The sequence below is a fragment of the Podarcis cretensis genome (assembly GCF_951804945.1).
Source record: "Podarcis cretensis genome assembly, chromosome: 3".
NCBI classification, from domain to species: domain Eukaryota; kingdom Metazoa; phylum Chordata; class Lepidosauria; order Squamata; family Lacertidae; genus Podarcis; species Podarcis cretensis.
The window spans coordinates 30,620,245-30,645,321 of record NC_137172.1 but is presented as its reverse complement, the minus strand read 5'-3'; the positions used below and the strand labels follow the sequence as shown (position 1 = coordinate 30,645,321).

The 25,077-nt window shown below is 44.4% G+C and overlaps 1 protein-coding gene across 5 annotated transcripts in view; it reads right to left on the bottom strand.

The window, feature by feature from the left end:
- Nucleotides 1–6,531, bottom strand: part of MARK1 (microtubule affinity regulating kinase 1) — a 76,567-nt gene extending 70,036 nt beyond the window's left edge. For 2 of the 5 annotated variants that reach the window (XM_079969216.1, XM_079969218.1), the window contains exon 1: nt 5,902–6,487. In XM_079969216.1, coding sequence (XP_079825342.1) covers nt 5,902–5,952 — 51 coding nt within the window. In that variant the 5' untranslated portion in view covers nt 5,953–6,487. Of the gene's footprint in view, nt 1–5,901 lie in introns of all 5 variants that reach the window. The other 3 variants (XM_079969217.1, XM_079969220.1, XR_013836864.1) reach the window with 2 other exon arrangements.
- Nucleotides 6,532–25,077: the final 18,546 nt, after the last annotated feature.

Sequence of the window (25,077 nt, the reverse complement as noted above, 5' to 3'; positions counted from 1 at the left end):
ATTGGCAAACAGCAATTCTACTTTGAACCTGGAATGCTTAAAAACTAGGCCATATGTTCCTCAAGGCAGTGAAAGAAAATATTTAGCAGAATTGTCTCCCACAACTTCTCTCTTCATATCTGATCCATTCTTTCTTACACAGGAGCAAAGCTAGATATTATTAACTTTATAAGTACAGCCATCCAACTTTTATTCTACATTTTAACCATAGGCATTATTAAACCTTTGTGCTTTCCTCAAAAAAGAGATTTGTTTACTATCCCTACCTGGTTTTGACAGCTAACTCCTTTACCAACTGTCTTATATGATGCCATTCTTGAGACACGCAGATCTGTTTTTCAGTCTAAACTGTTCCCACGTACATCATGTCTATAGCAGAAAAATTATGAGTTTTTTTTAAAGCTACCATGAAATAAAGTTGTTTGTATCTATACTAGGATATTAAGTTAAACTGAAGATCCAAAGACTTAAGATGCTCTTGCTCTTGCTTAAGTAGCAATATGTCAATGTCCTGGCCCACCCCAGCTAAGGAAAGCATGTGTCTGACTGTTAAGTCTTTAGTTACAAAAGAAGCACTTATAGCAACTCCTGCAGCGCTCCAGGTGCACACGCACACACATGCCTCTAGCCCAGGCATATGCAAACTCAGCCCTCCAGATGTTTTGGGACTACAACTCCCATCATCCCTGACCACTGGTCTTATTAGCTAGGGATGATGGGAGTTGTAGCACCAAAACATCAGGAGGACCGAGTTTGCCTATGCCTGCTCTAGCCACTAGGCGACTGCCCCCCCGCAGCAAAAGCAAGGCCCCCTCCACCTGGCCTGGTTATACACCTTCCTCTGATGGGTTGCGCACCAACAGTCTGAGACTTCTCCTGCACCGAAGTTGTAGTTTTTCTTCCTGCTTCAAGTTCCTCTTGGTTTTAGGAGGCAGAGGGGTTTTAGGAGACCCATCTGTCATCTGAGCAGCCTCTTTTTCTTCTTCTACCATATCCTGTGTGTCTTCCTCTGTCTTGGACTACCCTGACTCTTGCTCCTCCCCCTGCTCTGGCTCCTGCCTTGCAGGCAGTGTCAAACCCCATAAATCGCTGGTCCCCTCTCCTGAGTCACTCCCCTGGTCCTCTGCCTCTGCCCCACACTCTTCAGAGCCCTGCTAGTCCCTGACAGTTAACCTTGCTTACAGTAAGACTTTAAATCAAAATTTACATGCTATATATAAATTACATGTACTGTCTCCTGACCATGAAACAATTTAACAAAATATGACGAAGGAGTTTCTAGAGGAGTAATGTTCTATTCCACATTTTGGAGAAATTCAAAAAATTTGGCATAAAACTGTGTATAACAGGTTTGAAAGGAAAAAAGGGCCCACTTCTGCTTTAATACTTCCCTGCCCATAGTTTATGACATTTCTGATCTTTACAGCTGTCTTGGAACAAACTCCTTTCTGCACCAGCTGGGGCAAAGCAACTCCTTTTGTATAGTGATTCCACTGCCCTAATGTAGCACTCTGGAGAATCACAGAATTGAAAGGGACCACAAGGGGCATCTAGTCCAACCCCCTGCAATGTTGGAATCTTTTTGCCCAACATGGGGATTGAAGCCACGACCCTAAGAGCAAGTCTCATGCTCTACTGACTGAGCTATCCCACTTAAAACAATTCAGTGGTTCATTCCAATGGAACACAAACTCAGTGCAATGTGACCAGGAATTGTGCCACTGCCTTCCTCCAGCCCTTTCTGAAGCTGCCTTTTTCTGTGTGTGTCTCATGCATGACACATCACAGTGCTTATCCCCCATCATACCTGTACCTCCAATGAGAGAACCCAGAACACATTCAAACCTATTTAACCCCAACCATGTCATCTGACATAGTTAATTATTTTAATCACTGGCATAAACAGCCACTATTTCTAGTGGTTATTATTCCTTGCCCAAATCTCCAGTTCATTAAACATTTTCAGCCACTTTGCCTTGCCAGTACTTGCCACTTTGGTTATCATGGAGCGACAGTTGGGTAAACTAGCACAGTTATCCTGAGTTAATTAGAGAAGAAGAAGAATCAATTAAATCAAGATTGCAAACATCACCAGAGAAGATATTCACCATCAAATGCCACTGTCTGTTCTATAACGTATCAGAATGCCAACCTTTGCCCATAAGGGTGCCCTTGATAATAATCCATACATCTATCTGTCTTGGTTGCTCTGAAGCCTGGAAAAAAACTTATTTCAAAAAAATCCAGAAGTGTATCTGCTTGGGCTCATTCTAACATTACCAAAACAGTGAGGCAGCTGCTTCCCTGTGGCTCCATCTGTACTGCTCCAGTCATGTCTGTATACAGGAAATTACATGAGATGGATTGCAAAGTGATTGTTCCCTATACCGCTATTGCTTTACCTGGAGGTAGGCAGCACTGCTGCAAGAAACACATTAATAGTTCATCCAATGTGATTTCCTGCCACATAGCTCCAGTAGCTTAAGAGCAGGCCCGGTCTGTGGAAGTAGTTTTATAATAACAGCTGTAGAACATTCATTTGGCACAAAAGCCAGACCTTAGCTTTAGGTCACTAATCAAATACTACTTCAATGCCTACAAATTGCGACTTCTGGTACTGCTGGCACATATACATTGTAAGAACTTTTCCCAAATCATATCCTTATTTGTGATCCTCAAATACTATTTTGCTTCCCCAATATTCTTTCCCTAAGGCAACCTAGGATACCAACTACTTTTCCCCTCTTTTCAATATCCTCTCCACAAGGCCTGGTTCTTTATTTATAGTTCCTGAAAGTTACCATAATGCAGTTAAGTATAACTACTCAAGAAACCCATTTTAAATTGGCTATAGGACTCCAAAGAAAACTCACTTGAACAAGCCTAAACATCTCTGTGCTTTTATTTGCTTTACCAAAACAAACAAACAAAACCTGATGTTACTGTAAAGTACTGTTATGCATGTAAACTATCAGCTCAAACTTTGAAGCAATAAAATTCAATTTCTCAAGTACATTACGTCAAAACATGCTGTGTCAGAGCAAAAAACCTATTCCAATTACAGGCTTGATTGAAAATCCAAAATATTATGTTCAGCCTAAATTCAAACAGCACCTCTTTAGAACTTACAGAGATTTTTGCCTCTGGAAGGGGTTGCATTTAAGAGCATTGTGGCTAGAGAAACAATGGTCCTTCATTCTTCCTTGCAGAAGAAACTGCAGTGAGTACAGGCATATGGAAATATTCTCTTCCAGCACACAATTTGATTTGCTCTTATATATCCCAAAACCCATCAGCAAAAAGATCTAGCACAAACAAAAAGTAATACTCAAAAAGAATGCCAAGGTGAAAGAGACAAAAAGTAAAAATGAAGAGAAAATGTACTTTAGGAACAACTGCTTGGCCTATTCAGTAATTCTACCACCTGCTGACTCACTCTGTGAATATAAGAAAAGGTGGGCGCAGTGGGTAAGACAATCACACTCTTTCTCACTATAGACCTATAATCCGCTCTATATCCAATGTGATAAGGGAATTGCATAAATTGAGTGACTCTATGCCTGCATATTTATCTACTGTAAAAATGAATAGCCGGAGTAGCAAAATAATAAACCAAAACAAATTCAACTCACCCAAGGATTGTCAAGTCACAACCAAGTGATTATGCCTGTTTCCTTAACAGATCCGCCTTCTGTGGGGCAATTTCAGACCCGTTTGTTCCAAAAGGCATAACAGGAGGGAGGACAATATTTCCTGGTTGCAACTTGGCAACTACAGCACATTTTTACTCCCTTAAAAATTCATCCAAGGCCTAAATCCCAATGGATCATTGCAGAGTTTAGAAAAGAATTTTAAAAGATGGGGGGGATATCTTCCCAATGAACTTTTCCCTAAAAAACAGTCCTAAACATTATACATTCCAATAAAGTTTCACCTCACGGGAGTGTTAGGCAAATATTTTTTTTAAAGAAGCGATAAAAAGATCATTAATTAGAGAGCCTCTTAACACTCTTCAAACAAATTGATAGCATTACTAAACATTCTGGCGTCATTAAAGAAGATATTTCAAAAAGCCCATTTAAGGTCACATTTTACTGGGGTGAATGTCTCTCCTGCACCAATAACTTTCCCACACTAATTACAAGGGGGAAATAAAGACATATTGTTAGCTCAGTATCCTATAAAAATCTTTCAAACATCTCTTCTATAAGAACTTAATAGGGAGATAATTATTGGAGGTGTGTGATGTATTTACACTATACTAAAATGTACACTTTTTAGCTTACATTTAAAAACGCCATGAATTGATACGATAATCAGATTTATAATATGTTTCAATGCAGTTTCTTTGGACAGCATTTCTTATTATAGCACCATGGAACTCTGAAATTGCACAATCCACAGAAGCCACGATTTTCATAATCTGCCTTTTGTCTCCTTCCTCACGTTGTCACACACTTTCACCTTAAATCCAACTCTCCAAACCAGAGTGTGTGAATAGTGCCTAGGACACAGACACAGTGTCCCCAGGAAAGGATAAACACTGCTTGCTTAGAAAAGTGAACATTGTCAACAGCGCCAGCGAAGTCAATGGGCCTGTTCACACTGTATCCCATTTCACATTAACATAGTAAAGTCTGCTTTAATTCAGGCCGTTAGATTACTTCACTACAAATATGTCTTTTCCCTCCCACACACAGTTCACTTCCCATTAATCATGCCTACCAGAAATAGCACGTGCAGACATAAAGCCAGATTTTACAGAGTCTAAACCTTCTGTCTCCCTTTGCTACTAACCATGTGAAATAGGCATTCCAGACATGTTTTCGCTACCCCAAAGCCCCAACATCTTTCATCCTGGGTTATGCTTGTATTTACAAAATAGAGAGCAATTGAAGGCACTTGCATGCACTGAACCCTGGTCATTACAAAGCTTTCCGTTCTCATTTTCCTGTTCTGTACTGTTCCTATAACAACCTTCCCTTGGAAGAGAATCACCCTGCTTTATAATTTCTCTGGCTGCTATCTTAAGCCTCCGTCACCCCACTAGGACAACACCACCAAAAATAAAATAAAATAAGAAGGATCTAAGGGAGAAAGACCAGAGCTTTCCCCAAGAACAAAAGGAGCAAAGTTCAGAAGAAGCTTTCGTGCACAGACATCACCAGCAGGGGCGAGGGGCAGGCGGAAGTGAAGGCAGATCCTGCGCTTGCCCCGAGTGATGGATTGACAGAGCAGCCTGGCTTTTGGAGGTCACCGGCCGGGCCCAGGGAAGGATGCAAGCCTGGCAATAGGCAGGGCAGGAAGAAGAAGAAGAGCGTACAGTCAGGGAGGGGAGGCCGGCCCTATGGAGAGGGAAGCCATGTGGAAAGTTTACCTGAAAGCACAGATAGAGAGACAGGCTGGCTGCAAACTAGACATGCAAAGAAGACACTTTGCCTGGGCTGGCTTGGGGGTGCCTTGCATAAAAGGAGGAAGGGAAAAGCAGGAGGAGGAGGAGGAGGAGAAAGCAGCCCCCGGGGGTGGCATGGGGAGGAGAGAGCGCATCCCACTGAGGCGTGGCTGCAGTGCGGGCAAAGGCGCGCAAGGGGCCACCCGGCGGAGGCCTGGCTGGGCAAGGGAGGCGAGAGGAAAGGGGCTGCCCCCAGTCCCTAAAGTGCCCCCAGGAATGCGGGAAGGAAGGAAAAAGAGAGCTCAAGGTGTCCCTCACCCACGCGAGACGGGGAAGCCGTGGCCGCCAAGCCCCCTCCTGCTCTCCCTCTCAACCCCCCCCCCAAAAAAAAAATCCCGCCCGGCCGAGGCCAAGAAGGGCGACTCCGGCCTGAGCGAGCCCCGCGCCGGCTGGCAGAGTAGAAGGGCTCTCAAGGCACTGGCGGCGGCGGCGGCGGCGGCGGCACTCACGTTCTCGGTGTCCCGCTCGTTGACGGTGGGCAGCGGCGTGCGGGTGGACATCTTGCGCGGGAGAGGCGCTGCTGCAGAGCCGGCCCGGGCCAAGCTGGACTCGCAGGCCTCTGCGGCGCGGCTCCTCGGAGCGAGGCTGAGGCGGCCCGCCTCTAGGCTCCCGGAGCCCTTGCCATGGCTTCTGGGTCGCCCGCCGCCGCCCCCTGGGCCGGGATTACCGCGGCGGCAGCGGCAGCAGCAGCCTGGCCGGCTCCTCCTCCTCCTCCTCCCGCCGCGGCGCGCTCAGGTGAGTGGCCGGCAGCGCTGCGTAGGGGAGCCGGAGCTGTTTCCTCGCCGCATCCGGCGGCGGCTGCTGCTCCTCCTCCTGCTCCCTGTTTTTCTCCTCCTCCTCCTCCTCCTCCTCCCTGAGCTGGGCCCGGCTCGGTCACAGGCCGGAGAAGAGGAGGGGACGCGGCTGGGATTGCGATGGGGACGGAGCAGCCGGAGCCGGCCGCTTGCAGCGCCGAGGAAACACTAGGGGCGCCTCATCCCGCCTTGCGGAGACGCTCTCGCCTTCATTCATTGACGCCGACGGCACCCAAGCCCACCCCTCCCGCCTTGCCGGGGGTTGTGGTTGCTCCTCCTCCTCACGCATCCAGGGCAGCTTCACACGCTACGAAATTCCTCCGGGGAAAGTTTCCGTCTAAGGAAAAGAAAAGGAAAGGATCAGCGCGAGACTCGCGCGTGTGTTGAGGGGCGCCCTCCTCCAGCTCCTCACGGGTGGAAATGGGGACGCTCTTGTGCGCTTGTAAGATCCGTATCTGCACCCCAGGAACCCCTGCCTGAGTCCCTTTCCAGTCGCTCTGTTTTGCGTTTGGCCAGGTGTTTTACACGAGTGGTGCTCTGATAGATGGCTGTTTACTCTGCACAACCTGCCCAGCATTGATTTGCAAGCAAAGAGAACGTGTCTGGTTTTTGCGTGGTTGTTATGCTTTTGGCTACTAGCAAAATATACAAAGTTCAGACTGAAATCTCATCAGCTGCCTGCAGCATTTGAAAGGGCAGGATGTGGCTACTTAATAGCTTAGTGTTTATGTATGTGCATTTAACATGTATGTGCACTCGAGGCAAAATTCTACTACCCAGTCATCATATTTATCTGGGAGTAAATTCCACAGAATTCCCCGTTAATGTCCAAATACTTGGGGCATTCATACAGACAGAATGGCAAATCTAGTAGCAAACATTTTTAAAAAGACATCCCCTACAGAACAGAATACTTTGAGTGTATGCTGGTGCTGATCAGACACACAAACTCTGGAAACCAAAGTGAATCCCAATGTGAGCAATTGACACTGTCTATGAAGTGTGTTAATTCCCACATGGAAATGTTTTTAAGTGTAAGAATTACAAGCACATTGATAATTAGCTGGTACACTTATTGTTTCTGTGTAGGAAATTGTGCATAAAAATAGAGCCACACCATACCATGTGAGAACATGCTGCCAGCCAGGACTTCCTTTGAAATACAGTATGCAAGAACCTAGATAGGAAAATACATGCGCAATGCACACAATTCTCTGCATAGGAAATTTTCTGTGCATGCGGGATAAAAGGGGTTTCTGTGTAAACTTGGTACCAGAAGGTTTTAAATTTATTATTTGAGTTAGGTCTGATCTATTTGTCCAGCCTTTCGCATCTGTGAACCAAGAGTTTCTTTGGCACTGAGATCCACATACTGCATTTTAAGGCAGGGCTCAACTTGCTACAGAGGGAATCCCATCAGTGCCACCACACGGTGAGCACTAGGAAAGAAGGAGGGCTGCTGAGCCCAGAGAGGGTAACAAGCAGTTATCACAAATTTACCACCCTATTTTGTATCCCATATGCTTTTCAAGGGGAGAGGGGGCAGGATGAAGTAGGATTGCCTGCTGGTAGAGGTAGGAGTAGAGAAAACAACCACTGTGTCCTTCATCTGGGAACTGTAAGGCACAATTATAGGAAAATAATAAAAGTATCAAACTTTTATTGTTGGTGTTGCCTAGAAGCACTCTAGGTGACCTAAAGTAAGGCAAGTCGTCCTCAGCTGCATTCTTCCTTATCAAGATAATGAGCTACCTTACATTGTTTTCATACTAAGTCGTGGGGCAGCTTGGAAGATCACTTTTACAGTGCTATATAAGCAAGAAGTATTACTATGCCCAGTTCTAATGACGTACCTTTGAAAATCTTGTTAGCATCCTGAGAATCCCATTTCTAGTCCTCAGGACTGTAGAGAGAAACTTGTGAAATTATTAGGAAAGTGCCAAAGGATCAGAAATTGTGAAGCATGTGAAATAAGACTAGATCATTTCAAGAGTTAAGGTAGCTCTGTTAGTCTAAGAAAAATTCCAAAGTCCTTTAAAGGTCTTGACCTAATAAGGACTTGCTTCTATATTGATTGCTTCCAAATGTGGTATCTAAGACTATTAGAAGGATGATAGCTACCAAGCTGAAGATGCACACCTGGTGCAGGGATCTTAGGTTTCTGTGGCTATTTAAAACCATGCAGACTAGTAGTAACTGGAATGGGGATTTCCTCCATTCGCCAGCTTGTGTTCTGTAGTTGACTGGTGGTCTAATGTAATCTGCATATTACTGTGGTGTAACCAGCCAGACATAACCAACCTGCTTAAGTGTAATTAATGCATGAAATGGTTAAGACCATAGAGTAAGCTGTCCTGCTAAGCTTAGCTCACCTTGGGAGGGACTAGGCAGTCAAGTCTTTGTTCCCCCTCAGTCTACTTGATGAACTCAGCATGTGAAGAGGCTAAACTGGTTGCTCCATCTTCACCACATGACTCTCACAAGCCACTATTGAGTTTGTATACCAATAATTTAGGAACTTTCATCACAGTAACTAAGCCAAGTGTTACTGCCTGTGCAACATTTTCTGAATGCTGTATGGAAAAGCACATGAATCTGACCTTTGGGGAGTTTGTAAGTAAACCACTTTTAACTTACCATGCTTTACTTTGCTGCATACTTTTTGATTTTATATCTCTGCTGAGATTCTCTCACCAAAGAGTACTTGGATGTTCGGTTCCAGAAATTCTCCTTTTTATATCTATCTTTTTCCCTTGAAACAACAATTACATGGCCATAAAGCATTTTAATGAAGTATTTTCTCTTTAAGGAACAGTTCTCTCTCACTAAGTTAGTTGACCTAATCAACAGCCAATATATAAATTATGGAGTCTGGACTCTTACAGTTCAGAAGAATAACTGTAGATTTGGGGAGCAGTTTCATAATACTATACTGACTCATGAAAATGGTACATTAAAGAACACATGGGAGTGGTTCAATTCAAGGCTCCCAAGGCTTTTAAGAATAAAATCTGCAGGTTTCTAAAAGTTTTAAAACTTTGAAGTTAATGGTTCTCGGAGTTTAGACCAGGTTTTCCTTCCCTGCTTTTCAAATTTCAGGTATGCCGATTTTCATTCAAATCCGAACTGCAAAAAGGAGTTTCTCCTATTATTTTGCATCAGAACACCAACAAAATTGCTTGCAGTTGTTTTCAATGCTTGCTTGGTATCTAAAAATTTCAGCATTATTCCAGATCAGAATTGCTCAGAGTGAGCCAAATGAATGTTTTTCAGAAATACCAATATTGATTCCTTCCTGGATTTGTGGTTGCAGGAGAAAGCAGCTTAAACTAAAACCCATAGAAATGTATTCAGTGTCACCACCGAGTCGGGAAAGACTTGCTGACTTCCTGTAATAGCATTTGAGCATGAGCTGACTAGCAATACTATAGTCCCCCTAGGGTCACGATCATGCATAATGCTACTTTATTCCTTTTGCAGCCTAGAGATATTATTTTCCAATACTCTCATTTTTTGTCGATGTTATTGCTTGCTACTTTAGTGCCAGTTGTGTTTTCAGAGTTCAAATACATTCTTCTTCATAACAGAGCAGCAGAGAGGGCTGTGAATGCTGTAACTGATAGAGAAAGGTCTAACTAGGATGTGATAACTCAGGAGGAGAAATGACTAAAGTAATAATTTTCCATTTACTGGAGTCCCCCTTTAAGAACAGAAGAGCCTGGCAAGCCAAAGACCCATCTAGTTTGTTCTCACATTGGCCAGCCATAGCAAAACCTGAGCACAACAGATTCTCTTTGCATAAATAAAAATGCTTTGTCACAAGGTGTGTTTTTGGCCATCATAGGGGCTGATTTTCAAGAAGTAGCTCAGGACAAACCAATGTGAAAATGTGCAAACAATGTGAAAGCCAATTTGAAATACAGTCGTACCTCAGAAGTTGAACGGAATCCATTCCACAAGTCTGTTTGACTTCCAAAAAATTCAGAAACCAAGGCACAGCTTCCGATTGGCTGCAGGAAGCTCCTGCAGCCAATCAGAACCTGCGGAACCCGCGCTGGACATTCGGATCCCTAAGAATGTTTGCAAACTGGAACACTCACTTCCATGTTGGCTGCGTTCGGAATCCAAAATGTTTGAGTCGCAAGGTGTTTGACTTCCGAGGTACGACTGTACATTGAAATCAGTGGATAAATCCATTGGTTTTAATGGGTCTATTCTGTTATGACGTTGGTATCACCCCGAATGCTGGACTAGAGGGGCTGTATGTCTGATGCAGCAAAACATTTCTTATTGCTTCATATATTTTGTTTTGCATACATGCTGTGCTTTCCATGTAGGGGAATATATTGTGCTTCTGTCTCGGAGTCTGCTTTGTTTTATACCTGACTCGTGGTTTCCAAATGCTCGGGGCCAAATTAGAGAATTTGCAGGTTCAGAACAAGCCGTTCTATCTGCTGAATCTCTGCTTGGTGATGTCTACCTGCCTGTCCCTCCTACTTCCCTCCCAGTCATATCTGTTCTCTCACCTCTGTCAAGAGTTTGAAGATGGAGAATGAGCAGCCACCCCACGGCTGAGGTAAAGAGTAAACTCTTTGGAATCTAAATCAAGAGACAGAGCAGAAATCGAAATACCATTTTCATTCAAGTTAGGGCCTTTTGCACTTTCCATCCTAAAGCTCTTATTTGGATTTTGCTTAATGGTTCTGTTCTGTAGTGTAAATAAGACAATTTGCAATGACATTATCTTATCACAGCAGCTCTGATTAGCATATCATTTGCATACAGTGGCAGCTTTACAGAGATTGTTTATTTCAGAAGCATTCCCCCCCCCCCACGTATATTTATATCTTGATTAACACATACACCGATGAAATCATAGGGTGCTGGGATTTTTAAATGCGCCTAACCCAGAGCATGAAAACAGCTGTTTGGAGAGCTATGTTGCAAAATCATTACTGCTTTTCTTTCCAGCAACACTTCTTCCCTTTATTTAAAATATTTCAATCCCACGTTTCAGCAAAAGGTTCCAAGGCTGCTAGCAATAAACATTTAAAATTCAACAATTAATATTCAAATTAAAATCAAAAACAGCAGTGTAAGCAGCTGACAAAAGCAAACAGAGCAAGAATCAAAGCAATCATCTGCAAACAGGCAAATTGTCTCTACCTCTTGGTGCCAAAAAACTAGCAAACTAGGCACCAGCTGAGTAGTTTTAGGGAGAGGGTTTCACAGCTGGTATACCATAAATCATAAGGTCCTATCCCTAGTTATTTCATATTTGAAGGCAGCAGCTCCCAGAACAAGACTTTTTACAGAACAGTTCTATTCCAACCATCTTCACTTGCTGCATCTGTTGGCCCCTATCTGTGGGGGGAAACAAGTTTCTATTTCACCATTAGTCAACCCTACATCTTCAGAAGATTTCTGTTTGCTATTCTGTCCTAGTGTAGATGAACCCATTGTGGAGTCTGGAGAAAACAAGCCAGGGCAGGGAGCCAGAGCAAGGGACCAACAAGTAGAGATTGTGTAGCAGTTTATCAGCTCAAGAACCTGCCTTAAAACTCTTGATTGTAGAGGACTACAGTCATACCTCGGGTTGAAGTAGCTTCAGGATGAGTATTTTTGGGTTGCGCTCCATGGCGACCTGGAAGTAATGGAGCGCGTTACTTCCGGGTTTGCCGCATGCGCAGACGCTCAAAATGACATCACGCGTGGAAGCGGCGAATCGCAACCCACACAGACACGCGGACGTGGGTTGCGTTTGCTTCAGGATGAGAACGGGGCTCCGGAACAGATCCCGTTCGCATCCAGAGGTACCACTGTATTATGGGAACTTCACATGCCCCTACCTCTTAAAGTAGGAACACAGGAAGCTGCCTTATACCAAGTCAAACCAGAGTCCAGAGTACTGTCAACACTGACTGGTGGTGGTTTTCCAGGCAAGAGTCTTCCCCAAGCCCTACTTGCAGACACCCAGGATTGAACCTAGGATCTTCTGCATACAAATCACATCTGCTGCCACTACCAGTAAGCTATAGTGGTGTGTGGGTGTGGGTGTAGGCAAAAATAGGTGCAAGGGACACTTAATTTTCTGCCAATGCTTCCCAGTGATTCAGTATTCTTATTTGTGTTACCTGAAATGAGACCTATTTAGATTTAGTGAATTAGGTGTGGGGTTGCACAGCTACCACAAATAAAACAAAAATCCAGTGTCTGGATTTTTTTGCAGTAACGGCAGCTTCTGCATGAGAACAATTGCTCATGCCCAGAAAACTTAGAATGCTCTTGTTATTTTGCAAATCTGACATTAAATCTCTGGGCATAGAAATCATGGAGTGGGGAATGAGGGAGAAGTGGTGTTGTGTTTGTTTTTAAAGAGTCTGGGTGGCATATCATTTAGTGCCAGACCTGGCCTGGGGAGGCCTGCTTCCGAATCTCCACTCATCCATGAATGTGTGATGTTGAGTCAGTGACAATCTCCCAGCATCACCTGCCTCCCAGGGTTGTTACGAGGACAAAAAGAGGGAGGGGGAAAACCATGTATGTTTCCCTAAGATCCTTGGAGGGTGACTCAAATAAAATATTTCAGTCTTAAGTAAACATGTTCCTCCATGCTTTTAAAATATGTGTTTGTGCAGATTTGAGACACGCAGGACCAGCCAGAACTCAAAGATCATACAGTATTTACATACAAATCTAAAATATGGTGCTTATGAATAATAAATAGCACATAAGCAAAGGCACATGCACATAAGAGATACATGTGCATAATTCATGAATATGCAATGCACAGAAAGATGAACAATCCCCAATCCAGGTACAGTAAGGATTGTGATATTTAACAAACGGGCTGCTTCAGTTTCTGCCGTCCTTTTCAGCAGGGTGGGGGAGAGCTGGACGAATTAATGCTTCTTTGTAACAACGAAGCAGTTTATTTTTGTATGTCATACTGTCACAGAAATAGCATATTTAGGGCTCCTCAAAATACCATGAGGTAATGCTCCCTGGCTTTCATGGAGGGAAGACAAAGCCAAGTGTTTCCCAATCCCCACAGGGCATGTGCTATCTCATAGCAACACAGAGACTGCTTTGTGGAGGGATGTTACTCCTTGTTCAGGTAGAAGAGCCTTTGATTCTCAGTTGGGAAACATGGTGTGCCAGTCTTAAAGCTCCATCACTGATACTGGTGGGCTGCCACAAAACAGTTTAAGCCGGAAGCCGGATAAAGCGCATCACTCTCTTAAAAGTGGACTCAGGTGATGAGTGCTAACAGCACTGTAGCCATAACAGATCACTGAGAAATAAGATGAGAGTATCAGCATGCTCAGGGGAACTCCCAAATTTGCAGAAATGCAAAAAAAAAAAGGGGGGGGGAAAGAGCACTCTCCCCTCCAATGAAAGTTAAGCAGGGTCGATTGCTATGTTGAGTGTCATTTGAAAAAGAAAATCAGAAAACTGGGAGTGAGGTCAAGATGCGTTAGAGGGCACTTCCTGGCAATCTGTTTATTGAGCATTCTCATCCTGATTTGTTTGCAGGGAGATCAGACAAGGTTGACTATTCAGTGAGCATTTCTTGTTTGTTTGCAGGGAGGTCAGATGAAATTCCATCAAAGCAAGTGTTGTTCCACACTTTTCGGGGCATTTTCTTGTCACTTTCCTCACTGCAAAAAAATTCTGATTTTGGGGGGAAACAGGTGTGCTGTGTATGGCCTCCCAATCAACTATAATTGAACAACCTGAGTTTGCTGTCGTGCTTGAATTTGAGGGGCTGCTCATCAAATAGGCAGATGACACCAAACTGGGAGGGGTAGCACAGAATGCAGAACTGGGGTTCAATATGACCTTAACAGATTAGAGAACTGGACCCAAGCTTACATTTATCCCTATTGCCATTCATTTTGTAAGGTTCTGAATAACCAGCTGCGCAACTATAAGCTGGGGAACACCTGTGAAAAGGATCTAGGGACTTTAGTAAACCACAAGTAATAGTCTCACTATTCTGCATTGGGCAGACAACACCTGGAGTACTGTGTCCAGTTCTGGGTGCCACAATTTAAGAAGGATATTGAAAAGCTGGAACATGTGCAGAGGAGGGCAACCAAGATGATCAAGGGTCTTGCTTGTTTTCTCTTGCTCCAGAGGGTAGGACCCAAATCAATGACTTCAAGTTACAAGAAAGGGAATCTGACTTAACATCAGGGAGAACTTTCTGATACTAAGCACTGTTTGACAGTGGAATGGAGGGCCTAGGGAGCACTGGCATCCACATGGTAGCTTTATTTTCCAAAGCGCATCTTTTGTGACGCATAGTTTGTGGCTCATCTGCTGAAGGATCATTGTTTCACCAGTAATTTTTTTTTAACTAACTGAACAATGTCAAATGTTCTGCTAGGCTACTTTGCGCTGCTCTTTTACATCTGTCAGTCAAGGACTGTGCTTATGACAAGGCTCATGGCACTCTCAAAGAGACTCAGCTGTCAGGAGACTGGATTTCCGCCAAAGTGTTCTTCAAATGTTCTCTGTGGGTTGCAGTATCTGGCTGTATAGAATGAGGGGGCTTTGTGTGTTTGCATTCATAAGTTTGGCTGAGATGCTATGCCAGAAATACAGTATTTGTAATAAGGGTATGTGTGTGTACTCTGGATTTTGGATAGTCAGCAGTGTTGCTGGGCAAAATACCAAAAAAGTTTTGAGTCTATCCAATAATCTCCAGAGGGAGAGACTCATCTCCTGGGTTATTTGGTGACATAAAAAGTCCTGCTGAATCAGACCAAAAGCCCATCTGCACAACCCCCCTGTTCTCATAGTGGCCAACAGATATCTCTGGGTAGTCTGCAAAAAAGGATATGAAAACAACAGCACAAATACTAGCAAGGCATTCCTGTACCTAGCTGTTATTTTAAAGTTTACTGTATGATTGGCCTATTATGCCCAAATTGGAACCGGGCAAGCAAACAAACAAAATTGCCTCTTTCAGCAAGCATTTGGAGGAGAAGAGACCTAATCAGACAAATTGATTGATTGCTGAAACTGCTGTTGCTACTAGTAATGGACATTTGGTGGTTTATTTTCATTTTGTGGGTTTTTATGGATTTTATGCATTCTTTTAATGTTATTTCATTTTGTTGTAAACCACCTGTGTCATGTATAAAAGACAGTGTATTTAATTCATTCATAACAATATTTGTATACTGCAATTCCGTTCAAAACATCAAAACAGTTATACACAATAAACAATTATACATAGGGACACATGGAGGGTCTGTCATAACAAATACATTTTAAGCATGCTTACACAGAAGTAAATCTCAATGAGTTGCTTGGACAACTGGTGCCGTTGAAATCGGGTTTCGTTGTAAATTTACTGTAGTTTGCATTTTGATGTTGTATATTGATGCTTCAAGGGACGCAGGTGGCGCTGTGGGTTAAACCACAGAGCCTAGGACTTGCCAATCAGAAGGTCGGCGGTTCAAATCCCCGCGATGGGGTGAGCTCCCGTTGCTTGGTCCCTGCTCCTGCCAACCTAGCAGTTCGAAAGCACGTCAAAGTACAAGAAGCTAAATAGGTACCATTCCAGCGGGAAGGTAAATGGCATTTCCATGTGCTGCTCTGGTTCGCCAGAAGCAGCTTAGTCATGACCTGGAAGCTGTACGCCGGCTCCCTCAGTCAATAAAGCGAGATGGGCGCCGCAACCCCAGAGTCGGCCACGACTGGACCTAATGGTCAGGGGTCCCTTTACCTTTTTATTGATGCTTCATATATGCTGTGCATCTGTGCTTATTTGTTTTTGTAAATTGTTTTGAGATTTGAATTGCTCCCAAATTTTTCTTAAAATATGGACTAATAAGTATTAAGGTTTGAATGTGGAATTTGCATTGCAGTTGTTTATATTGAGTCTTTTTGTTGGGATATGTACACCACTTAGACATTCTAGCTTCTAGAATGTGTGGAGAGCGAAGTGCATCTCCCACTTTTATTCAGAAAGAAAAGTCTTTGGGAAACCTTTGGAACAGACACTAAATCTACAGGAGCAGTGAGCTGCCTAGAGATGTATATACTCCTGAAGAAAATACAGAGGGGTGCAGTAGTGAGGTACTTCCATCTCCATCTTGAGGAAAAGGTAATCACAGTCCATCATAATCACTGCATTCTTTCATGAGTAACCTTCTGAAAGCTGCTTGTCTGTCGTTGGTGCAACTAGAGCTAAACCTGTGTGGAAGTATGGACATGACTCTTTGTACATTCTAGCCATGCAAAAGTCATAGGTCTCTGCACATATGTCCATCTGTGCGGTCAAGAGGCATGGGACGTGGGTAGTGCTGTTGTCTAAACCACTGAGCCTCTTGGGCTTAGAATCGTAGAATCATAGAGTTGGAAGAGACCACAAGGGCCATCGAGTCCAACCCTCTGCCAAGCAGGAAACACCATCAGAGCACTCCTGACATATGGTTGTCAAGCCTCTGCTTAAAGACCTCCAAAGAAGGAGACTCCACCACACTCCTTGGCAGCAATTTCCACTGTCGAACAGCTCTTACTGTCAGGAAGTTCTTCCTAATGTTTAGGTGGAATCTTCTTTCTTGTAGTTTGGATCCATTGCTCCGTGTCCGCTTCTCTGGAGCAGCAGAAAACAACCTTTCTCCCTCCTCTATGTGATATCCTTTTATATATTTGAACATGGCTATCATATCACCCCTTAACCTCCTCTTCTCCAGGCTAAACATGCCCAGCTCCCTTAGCCGTTCCTCACAAGGCATCGTTTCCAGGCCTTTGACCATTTTGGTTGCCCTCCTCTGGACACGTTCCAGTTTGTCAGTGTCCTTCTTGAACTGTGGTGCCCAGAACTGGACACAGTACTCCAGGTGAGGTCTGACCAGAGCAGAATACAGTGGCACTATTACTTCCCTTGATCTAGATGCTATACTCCTATTGATGCAGCCCAGAATTCCATTGGCTTTTTTAGCTGCCGCGTCACACTGTTGGCTCATGTCAAGTTTGTGGTCAACCAAGACTCCTAGATCCTTTTCACATGTACTGCTCTCAAGCCAGGTGTCACCCATCTTGTATTTGTGCCTCTCATTTTTTTTGCCCAAGTGCAATACTTTACATTTCTCCCTGTTAAAATTCATCTTGTTTGTTTTGGCCCAGTTCTCTAATCTGTCAAGGTCGTTTTGAAGTGTGATCCTGTCCTCTGGGGTGTTAGCCACCCCTCCCAGTTTGGTGTCATCTGCAAATTTGATCAGGATGCCCTTGAGTCCATCATCCAAGTCGTTGATAAAGATGTTGAATAAGACCGGGCCCAAGACAGAACCCTGTGGCACCCCACTAGTCACTCTTCTCCTGGATGAAGAGGAACCATTGATGAGCATCCTTTGGGTTCGGTCAGTCAGCCAGTTACAAATCCACTGAGTTGTAGCATAGTCAAGACCGCATTTTACCAGCTTCTTTACAAGAATATCATGGGGCACCTTGTCAAATGCCTTGCTGAAATCAAGGTAGGCTACATCCACTGCGTTACCTTCATCTACCAGGGTTGTAATTCTGTCAAAAAACGAGATCAGGTTCGTCTGACATGACTTATTTTTCAGAAATCCATGCTGACTATTGGTGATCACAGTATTCCTTTCTAGGTGCTCACAGACTGTTTGCTTAATGATCTGCTCCAGAATCTTCCCTGGTATTGATGTCAGACTGACTGGGCGGTAATTATTTGGGTCCTCTCTTTTCCCCTTTTTGAAAATAGGGACAACATTTGCCCTCCTCCAGTCTGCCGGGACTTCGCCTGTTCTCCAGGAATTCTCAAAGATGACTGCCAGTGGTTCTGAGATCACATCTGCCAGTTCTTTTAATACTCTTGGATGCAGTTCATCTGGCCCTGGAGACTTGAATACATCTAAACTAGCCAAGTATTCTTGTACTATCTCCTTAGTTATTCTGGGCTGTGTTTCCTCTGCTGAATCATTTGCTCCAAATTTTTCAGGTCGGGCATTGTTTTCTTTATCGGAGAAGACTGAGGCAAAGAAGGCATTGAGGAGTTCAGCCCTTTCTGTGTCCCCTGTTTGCATTTCACCATCTTCTCCTCTTGCCGATCAGAAGGTTGGCAGTTCAAATGCCCACAACGGGGTGAGCTCCCATTGCTCTGTCCCAGCTCCTGCCAACCTAGCAGTTCAAAAGCACGCCAGTGCAAGTAGATAAATAGGTACTGCTGCGGCGGGAAGGTAAACAGCATTTCTGTGTGCTCTGGTTTCCATCACGGTGTTACATTGTGCCAGAAGTGGTTTAGTCATGTTGGCCACATGACCTGGAAAGCTGTATGCGGACAAACACCGGCTCCCTTGGCCTGAAAGCGAGATGTGCGCCACAACCCCACAGTTGCCTTTGACTGGAATTAACCTTCCAGGGGTCTTTACCGCTTTACCTTACCTTACATGGGTCTAGCTATACAAAAGTACTTAACCACAGCACAGAGGAAGAATGGTGAGAAGACTGGGACATGGGGAGCAGAAAGTGCAGGAAATACCGAGAGCTGGAAGACCACACTTGGCCCAGGACCTGAAGTCTCCCTCCCCCCGCATCCATTTCCCAGGACAGGAAAGCTGATAGATGTTACTTCAGCAATGACACACCTCAGTAAAAAAGACCCCTGACCATTAGGTCCAGTCGTGGCCAACTCTGGGGGTTAAGGTGCTCATCTCGCTTTATTGGCCGAGGGAGCCGGCGTACAGTTTCTGGGTCATGTGGCCAGCATGACTAAGCTGCTTTTGGCGAACCAGAGCAGCGCACGGAAATGCCGTTTACCTTCCCGACGGAGCAGTACCTATTTATCTACTTGCACTTCGTGCTTTCAAACTGCTAGGTGGGCAGGAGCAGGGACCGAGCAAGCTCACCCCGTCGCGGGGATTTGAACCGCCGACTTTCTGATCGGCAAGTCCTAGGCTCTGCAGCTTAACCCCCAGCACCACCCGTGTCCCGACACAGCTGAGACTAGTGGTCTATATAGGACCCAGAGGCACCACCCCTTCTTTGCTTTTTACCTAAGCTGAGCAGGTGTTTCTGTGTCCTTCCTCTTCCTGAGTAACCACACATACAGGCTGCATCTAGCCAGGTACTACTGAAAACCAAACCTCAGTGTGTCTGGGAAAGTGTCTGCGTCTGCAGGTTGTTCTCCCTGTTGCACCCACTCCCTTCTCCCCAGCTTGCTTGTACTTCTGTGAATTCCGTCCTCCGTTATTGATCTTCTCATTAAAGAAATTCTGAAATGCTTCCAGAGCCATTGTTCTGCCTTCCTTTCCCCTCCAATTATCACGGAGAGGCAGCAAGGCCGAGGTTTTAACATCTATCAGGCCCAGCTGTGAGCAGCCTGGTGAAAATCTATGCAATAATAACTAGTCATTTGTATGCCCCTGGGCAGATAATTCAATGCAAGCTGAATAAAAGTCTGCCAGCCATGGATGGAAAAAAAAAAATCAGCCCCACAATTGATCGTGTGGATCCAATTGGTTAAATGAGTTTCTGTGAAGCTAATCTAATTAGTCCCGCTGCCTTGAATGTCAACAGCCACTTGATCATGGGGTCAACCTGGAAATCTGCTATACACATCTCCTTTGTATTAGGAAGCAAGAACAGAGATGGCTTCTACCAACCACAACCCATTCATCCTCTGGTCATGTCTCCCTCCCTGTCAGTGCATTGGAAGCCAGGTGTCTAGATCTTGGAAGATGAAATAAGGGTGAAAGAACGAGGGACAAAATAGAATGGGATGGGAGAAGCAATGGCTGAGTCTCTCCCAGCGCGCTGGGAAACTTTGAAGGAAAAGGGTGAATCTTTTGTGTTGTAACGTGGCAATCTTAGTTAAGATGGGAAAGTGATGCTGTGTAGTAGCTAAGGGACAAGGCTACGAACCAGAAAGTCCAGAGTTCTGGGTAGTCTTATGCAAGTCATGTTCTCCCAGTTTTGGATGATAATAACACTGCAACAAAAGAATTGCTGTAAGGCAGGGCTGGAGAACCTTTCCTTCTGTTATGGACAGCACTACCCCAGTGGTAATATGCATGGGATTAGATACCAGAGCTGGAGCTGGGGCCAGGGGCTAGTCAATTTTTTTGCCCCAGGTGACCCCTCCAGAGGGGCACCATTGAGGCTTCCAGCCTGTGTGTATGTCTACACAAAGGCACATGGTTGGTGCCAAACAGGGTCTGTGAAATAAAGCCTAGTTTCACCCCTACCTGAGCAGGTGGTGGGTGGCACCACAGTCAAAAGTGCACAGGGAATCCCTTTTCTCTCTTTCTGTCACCTCTTTTCTTTCTGTAACTTTCCCTAATCCTTCCCCGCTGCCTCCCCACAACCTGCACAAAATTATTTATTTCATAAAATTTTTATACCCCTTGATTTCAAAAAATGCCTCCAAGCAGTTTACAAAAAGAAACTAAACCAAGGTTTTTCCACACCTGCTATAATGAGGTTACAAGTAGATTATGCACATGAAGCACTGTGAGCACTTGGGAAAAAAACCATACTATTTCTACTAATAATAATATAAAAAATCCACACCCACACCCACGATTAAGAGCCCTTTCATACGTTACAGTATTGCTGCACAAAAAACTACCCCCCAGTAGGTAAACTGTAAGTGCAAACTGACCCTAAGTCCCAGCAGACACAAACAAGACAAACTTCTAACAAAATGCGATAAATATCAGGAAGTATATTTGCTTTAAATCTAAGTATACCAGTGCTGATGGGCTAAGGCTTTTGATACCATCGACCATAACATCCTTCTGGACCGTCTAGAGGAGCTGGGAGCTGGGGACACTGTTATACAGTGGTTCTGCTCCTTCCTCCTGGACCGTGTCCAGAAAGTGGGGGGGGGGGATTGAGTCTTCAGACCCCTGGGCTCTCAATTGTGGGGTGCATCAGGGTTCCGTCCTCTCCCCCATGCTTTTTAACATCTACATGAAGCCAATGGGAGAGATCATCAGGGGGTTTGGGCTGGGTGTTCATCAGTATGCAGACGATACCCAGCTCTACCTTTCTTTCAAATCAGAAACAGTGAAGGCACTGAAGGTCCTTTGTGAGTGTTTGGAGGGCAGTTGGAGGTTAGATGGCGGCTAACGGGTTAAGGTTGAATCCTGACAACACAGAAATACTGTCTGTATATATGTGTGTGTTGTGTAGTGTAGTGTACAAACAATGGCATTTATAAAGCAGCTGGTGTCATTTAAAGATGTTTTTATGAGCTGATTGAAGCACTTGCATTTCCCACTCTGGTTTTATGTTTCTTCAGAGCTCAAGTGATTCACACAAGGCCTCTGAGTCTTTAGCCGTTGAAGAGGCAGGTACAGATGGCTTAGGAAACAATACCAAGTGTAGATTAACGCTGGGCTGGCAGTGCACTCTGCTGTCTTCAGGTACTTGGCACTGTGTCTGTTAAGTTGTGGGTTGACATAGCAGACGACACAGCGATTTCTCCAAGTAGCTCTTTATTTTTGTAAGCTGGAATAGAACTGCCTGCAAACAGCTCAGCCGGCCTGTTTTTATAGGCAGCCGGCTGTCAACATTGTAACAACAACAGCCCCGAGTTCCCGCCTAAAATAACTGACGTGGACCTGAGGGAAAACTATCTACAGACCTGAGTGAAAACTATATACAGTATCCCCCTGCTGGCCCAGGGTGAAACTTCACTACATAACAGTGTCAGCATTTGTCTCCTACTATTTAATATTGCCCATAAAACCTGAAAGCTACAACAAGCATAATAAACTCATATTCAAGGCCACATGACATTAGACTCCATTTGTAATTGTTTCCATTACAGTCAGGGCTTAAGGCATAAAATTTGTGTCTTGACTCTAGCCAAAGAACCTCAATGCTAATGAAGACCTGGACATTTGGGATTGTGTTTCAGAAAGCCTGATGTTAGGAAAATGATGTCCATGGAGAACATTGTGGTAAGGAGGAGACCAATCTGGCTAACAAAGGAGCAGTTTCTCCAATGCTTGCTTTCCTCTTCCCTCCTCAATCCTTTTTTCTTTTGCATCATGTTTATTAGGTCCTACCTGCAGGCTCACAATTTATATTCTCTTTTAACTTCTGTACAAGGTTTAGTAAAATTTTGGGTGGCTTGTACGTGTTGAATAACAAAAGCAGTGCAAGCTCATAGCCTATAAAGAAGAGAGGAATTCGCTCACATGAAATACAATTCTTTCTGTTAATGTTGTAATTCACCTGCAAGCTACAGCTTTGAGGCTGCAAAGTGAGTCTGCATCCAGAGAGCCACTCACACCCACACATTTAAGACTGTATTTATTATAATTAATTTCTGTACTGAAATACAGGTTGAGCAGACATTAGGTACAAGAGTGTTATAGCAAGCACAAGGCAGGGTTGGCCTCATTGCAACAGCAGCTCAGCTCCCCTAAAGCAGGTGTGAGGAATCTATGCCCTTCCAGGTGTTGCTTTGTTTACTCCTAATTCTCATCAGCTCCAGCCAGGAAGATATGAGCTGAAGTACAACAACATCTAGAGGGCCACATGCTCCCCATACCGAGTCTGAACATTCCAGTTTGCAGTTTGTGAGTGCTCCTAGAGCCCTTAGGCTGGAAGTGCCTTTCATCAAGTTAGACCAGGGGTTGGCAACCTAGGTGGCCCATGGGGTCGTTTAACCAGCCCCTGAGCTGCCCCCGAACCGAGCTGCCCACTTAGCACTGCGCTAAACTGGCACAGCACGGCACGGAGACTAGCTTCCACAGCACTGGAAATTGTGTCTGCGCATGAGCAGACGCCGAAAATCACCTCTGCGTAGACGCCAGAAATCACAGGCGTGTGCGCGATCTGACCCACGGAGGGATCTCTGCTGGAGTGAACCGGCCCAGGCAATGTAAACCTTGCTGACCCCTGGGTTAGACTGATGCACCAGCCACAGACCTATCCAGACAAAGATATCTCTCATACTCATACTCTGATAATGTCCCAGTTTGATTGCTGCAATGTGTTGCATGTGTGGGCTTACCTTTGGAAATAGTCTGGAAATTTCACCTGGTGGTCCAAGCAGGGCAGCAAGATTGCTATCAGGGACTGAACAGTATGATCATAGGACACTAGTGCTTTGTCACCTGCACTGTCTCCCAGTCCATATTTGGGGCCAATTCAAAGGGCAGGCTTTGCTTTTTAAACTCTAAGCAGCTCAGATTGCCGAAACAGGGTTTCCCAAACTTGGGTCTCCAGCTGTTGTTGGACTACAACTCAGATCACCCCTAGGACCAGTGGTCAGGGATGATAGGAACTGTAGTCCAAAAACAGCTGAGTTTGGGAAACCTTGACTTAAAGGTTGCCTCCCTCCTGCATGTACACTACTTACCTAGGTCTTAATATATATATTTGGAGCTCCTCCTCTGAGTACCCCCACCAAATGGAGTACAGTAGGTGGCTAGTAGAGGGCCTTCTCAGTGGTGGCACCCTAGTTATGAAATATTCCTCACAGAGTGGCTTGCCTGACACCTATTATTTGGCCTTTCAGGTGCCTGATGATCAGGGCCCGATTTAGGTTTGATGAGGCCCTAAGCTACTGAAGGTAATGGGGCCCTTTTTATGTCAAGCTGTCCTTTGTCAACAACAAATTGTCGCTGTTTTTTGTGTTGAATATATATATTGAATATATGCTATATGGTAGTTTATGGACCTAATAGGTATCTACTGTAAAGCCATTTGCACATAACAAAATATGTATTTTCTCAAAGTAATTGTTGAACTGAAATACAATTAAGAAGTACAGTCATACCTCGGGTTGAATGTGCTTCAGGTTGAGCACTTTTGGGTTGTGCTCCGCGGCAACCCGGAAGTAACGGAGCACATTACTTCCGGGTTTTGTTACTCGTGCATGCACAGACACTCAAAATGACGTCACGCGCATGTGCGGAAGCAGCAAAACGTGACCCATGGACGTGCCGTCACATCTTACATTCTATTCAGGATGTGAACGGGGCTCCAGAACGGATCCCGTTCGCATCCTAAGGTACCACTGTATATTAATAGCGAAATACAATATATAGAAATGAGTAAACCAGTGATATTTTAGGGAGCAGGCTAGCAGGTGAGGCCCACTACTTACATTATAGGAGCCTACATAAGATGAAACACTCTTGCTGTATGTAGGTTTTATTTTATTTGTTTTTTATCTTATATTTTGGAAATGTACATCCAGGTGTTTTTCCCTTTAATTTTTTTAGGGGCCCCCAAAAGAGTGGGGCCCTAAGCTATAGCTTGTTCAGCTTATACGTAAATCCGGCACTGCTGCTGATGTTCCCTAATTTCAAAGTCTTCTACTGGATTTTTATGGATTTTTAACACCTGTTGGGAGGAATGCTGCTATTAGATTCCTTATGTTTTTGTTTCATCTCCTGCTGCTGTTTTAAGCTTATTTAGGTGTTATCGTTTCCCCTTTTTATGTAACTGTGTTACTTTTGTTATTGGGTGGTATATAGTAAGTAAATGAATCCATGGCTAAATCCCAACTGTTTCTAAAAGCTCTCCTAGCAACTTCCATTAGGCTCAACAAATTGGTTCCATGATCCCCTGCCCTGGAATGACTTCCAGCTATATTCTAGATGGGTTAGAGGAAAGGTCTTCTTTTTGCAGTCAATAATCTTATTAATTGATGCCCACAGTCCTCACTGAATAGCAGACTCCATTGCGCCAAAGAACAAATGTGATTACTGTCACGTTCTGCATAACAGAACAGCATGGTTTGCAACAATCCAGCCCCCACAATGACAAACTCACTTGATATCTCCATCTGTTTCTATTAATCTGCCTTGACACCAGCCTGAAATTAAAATA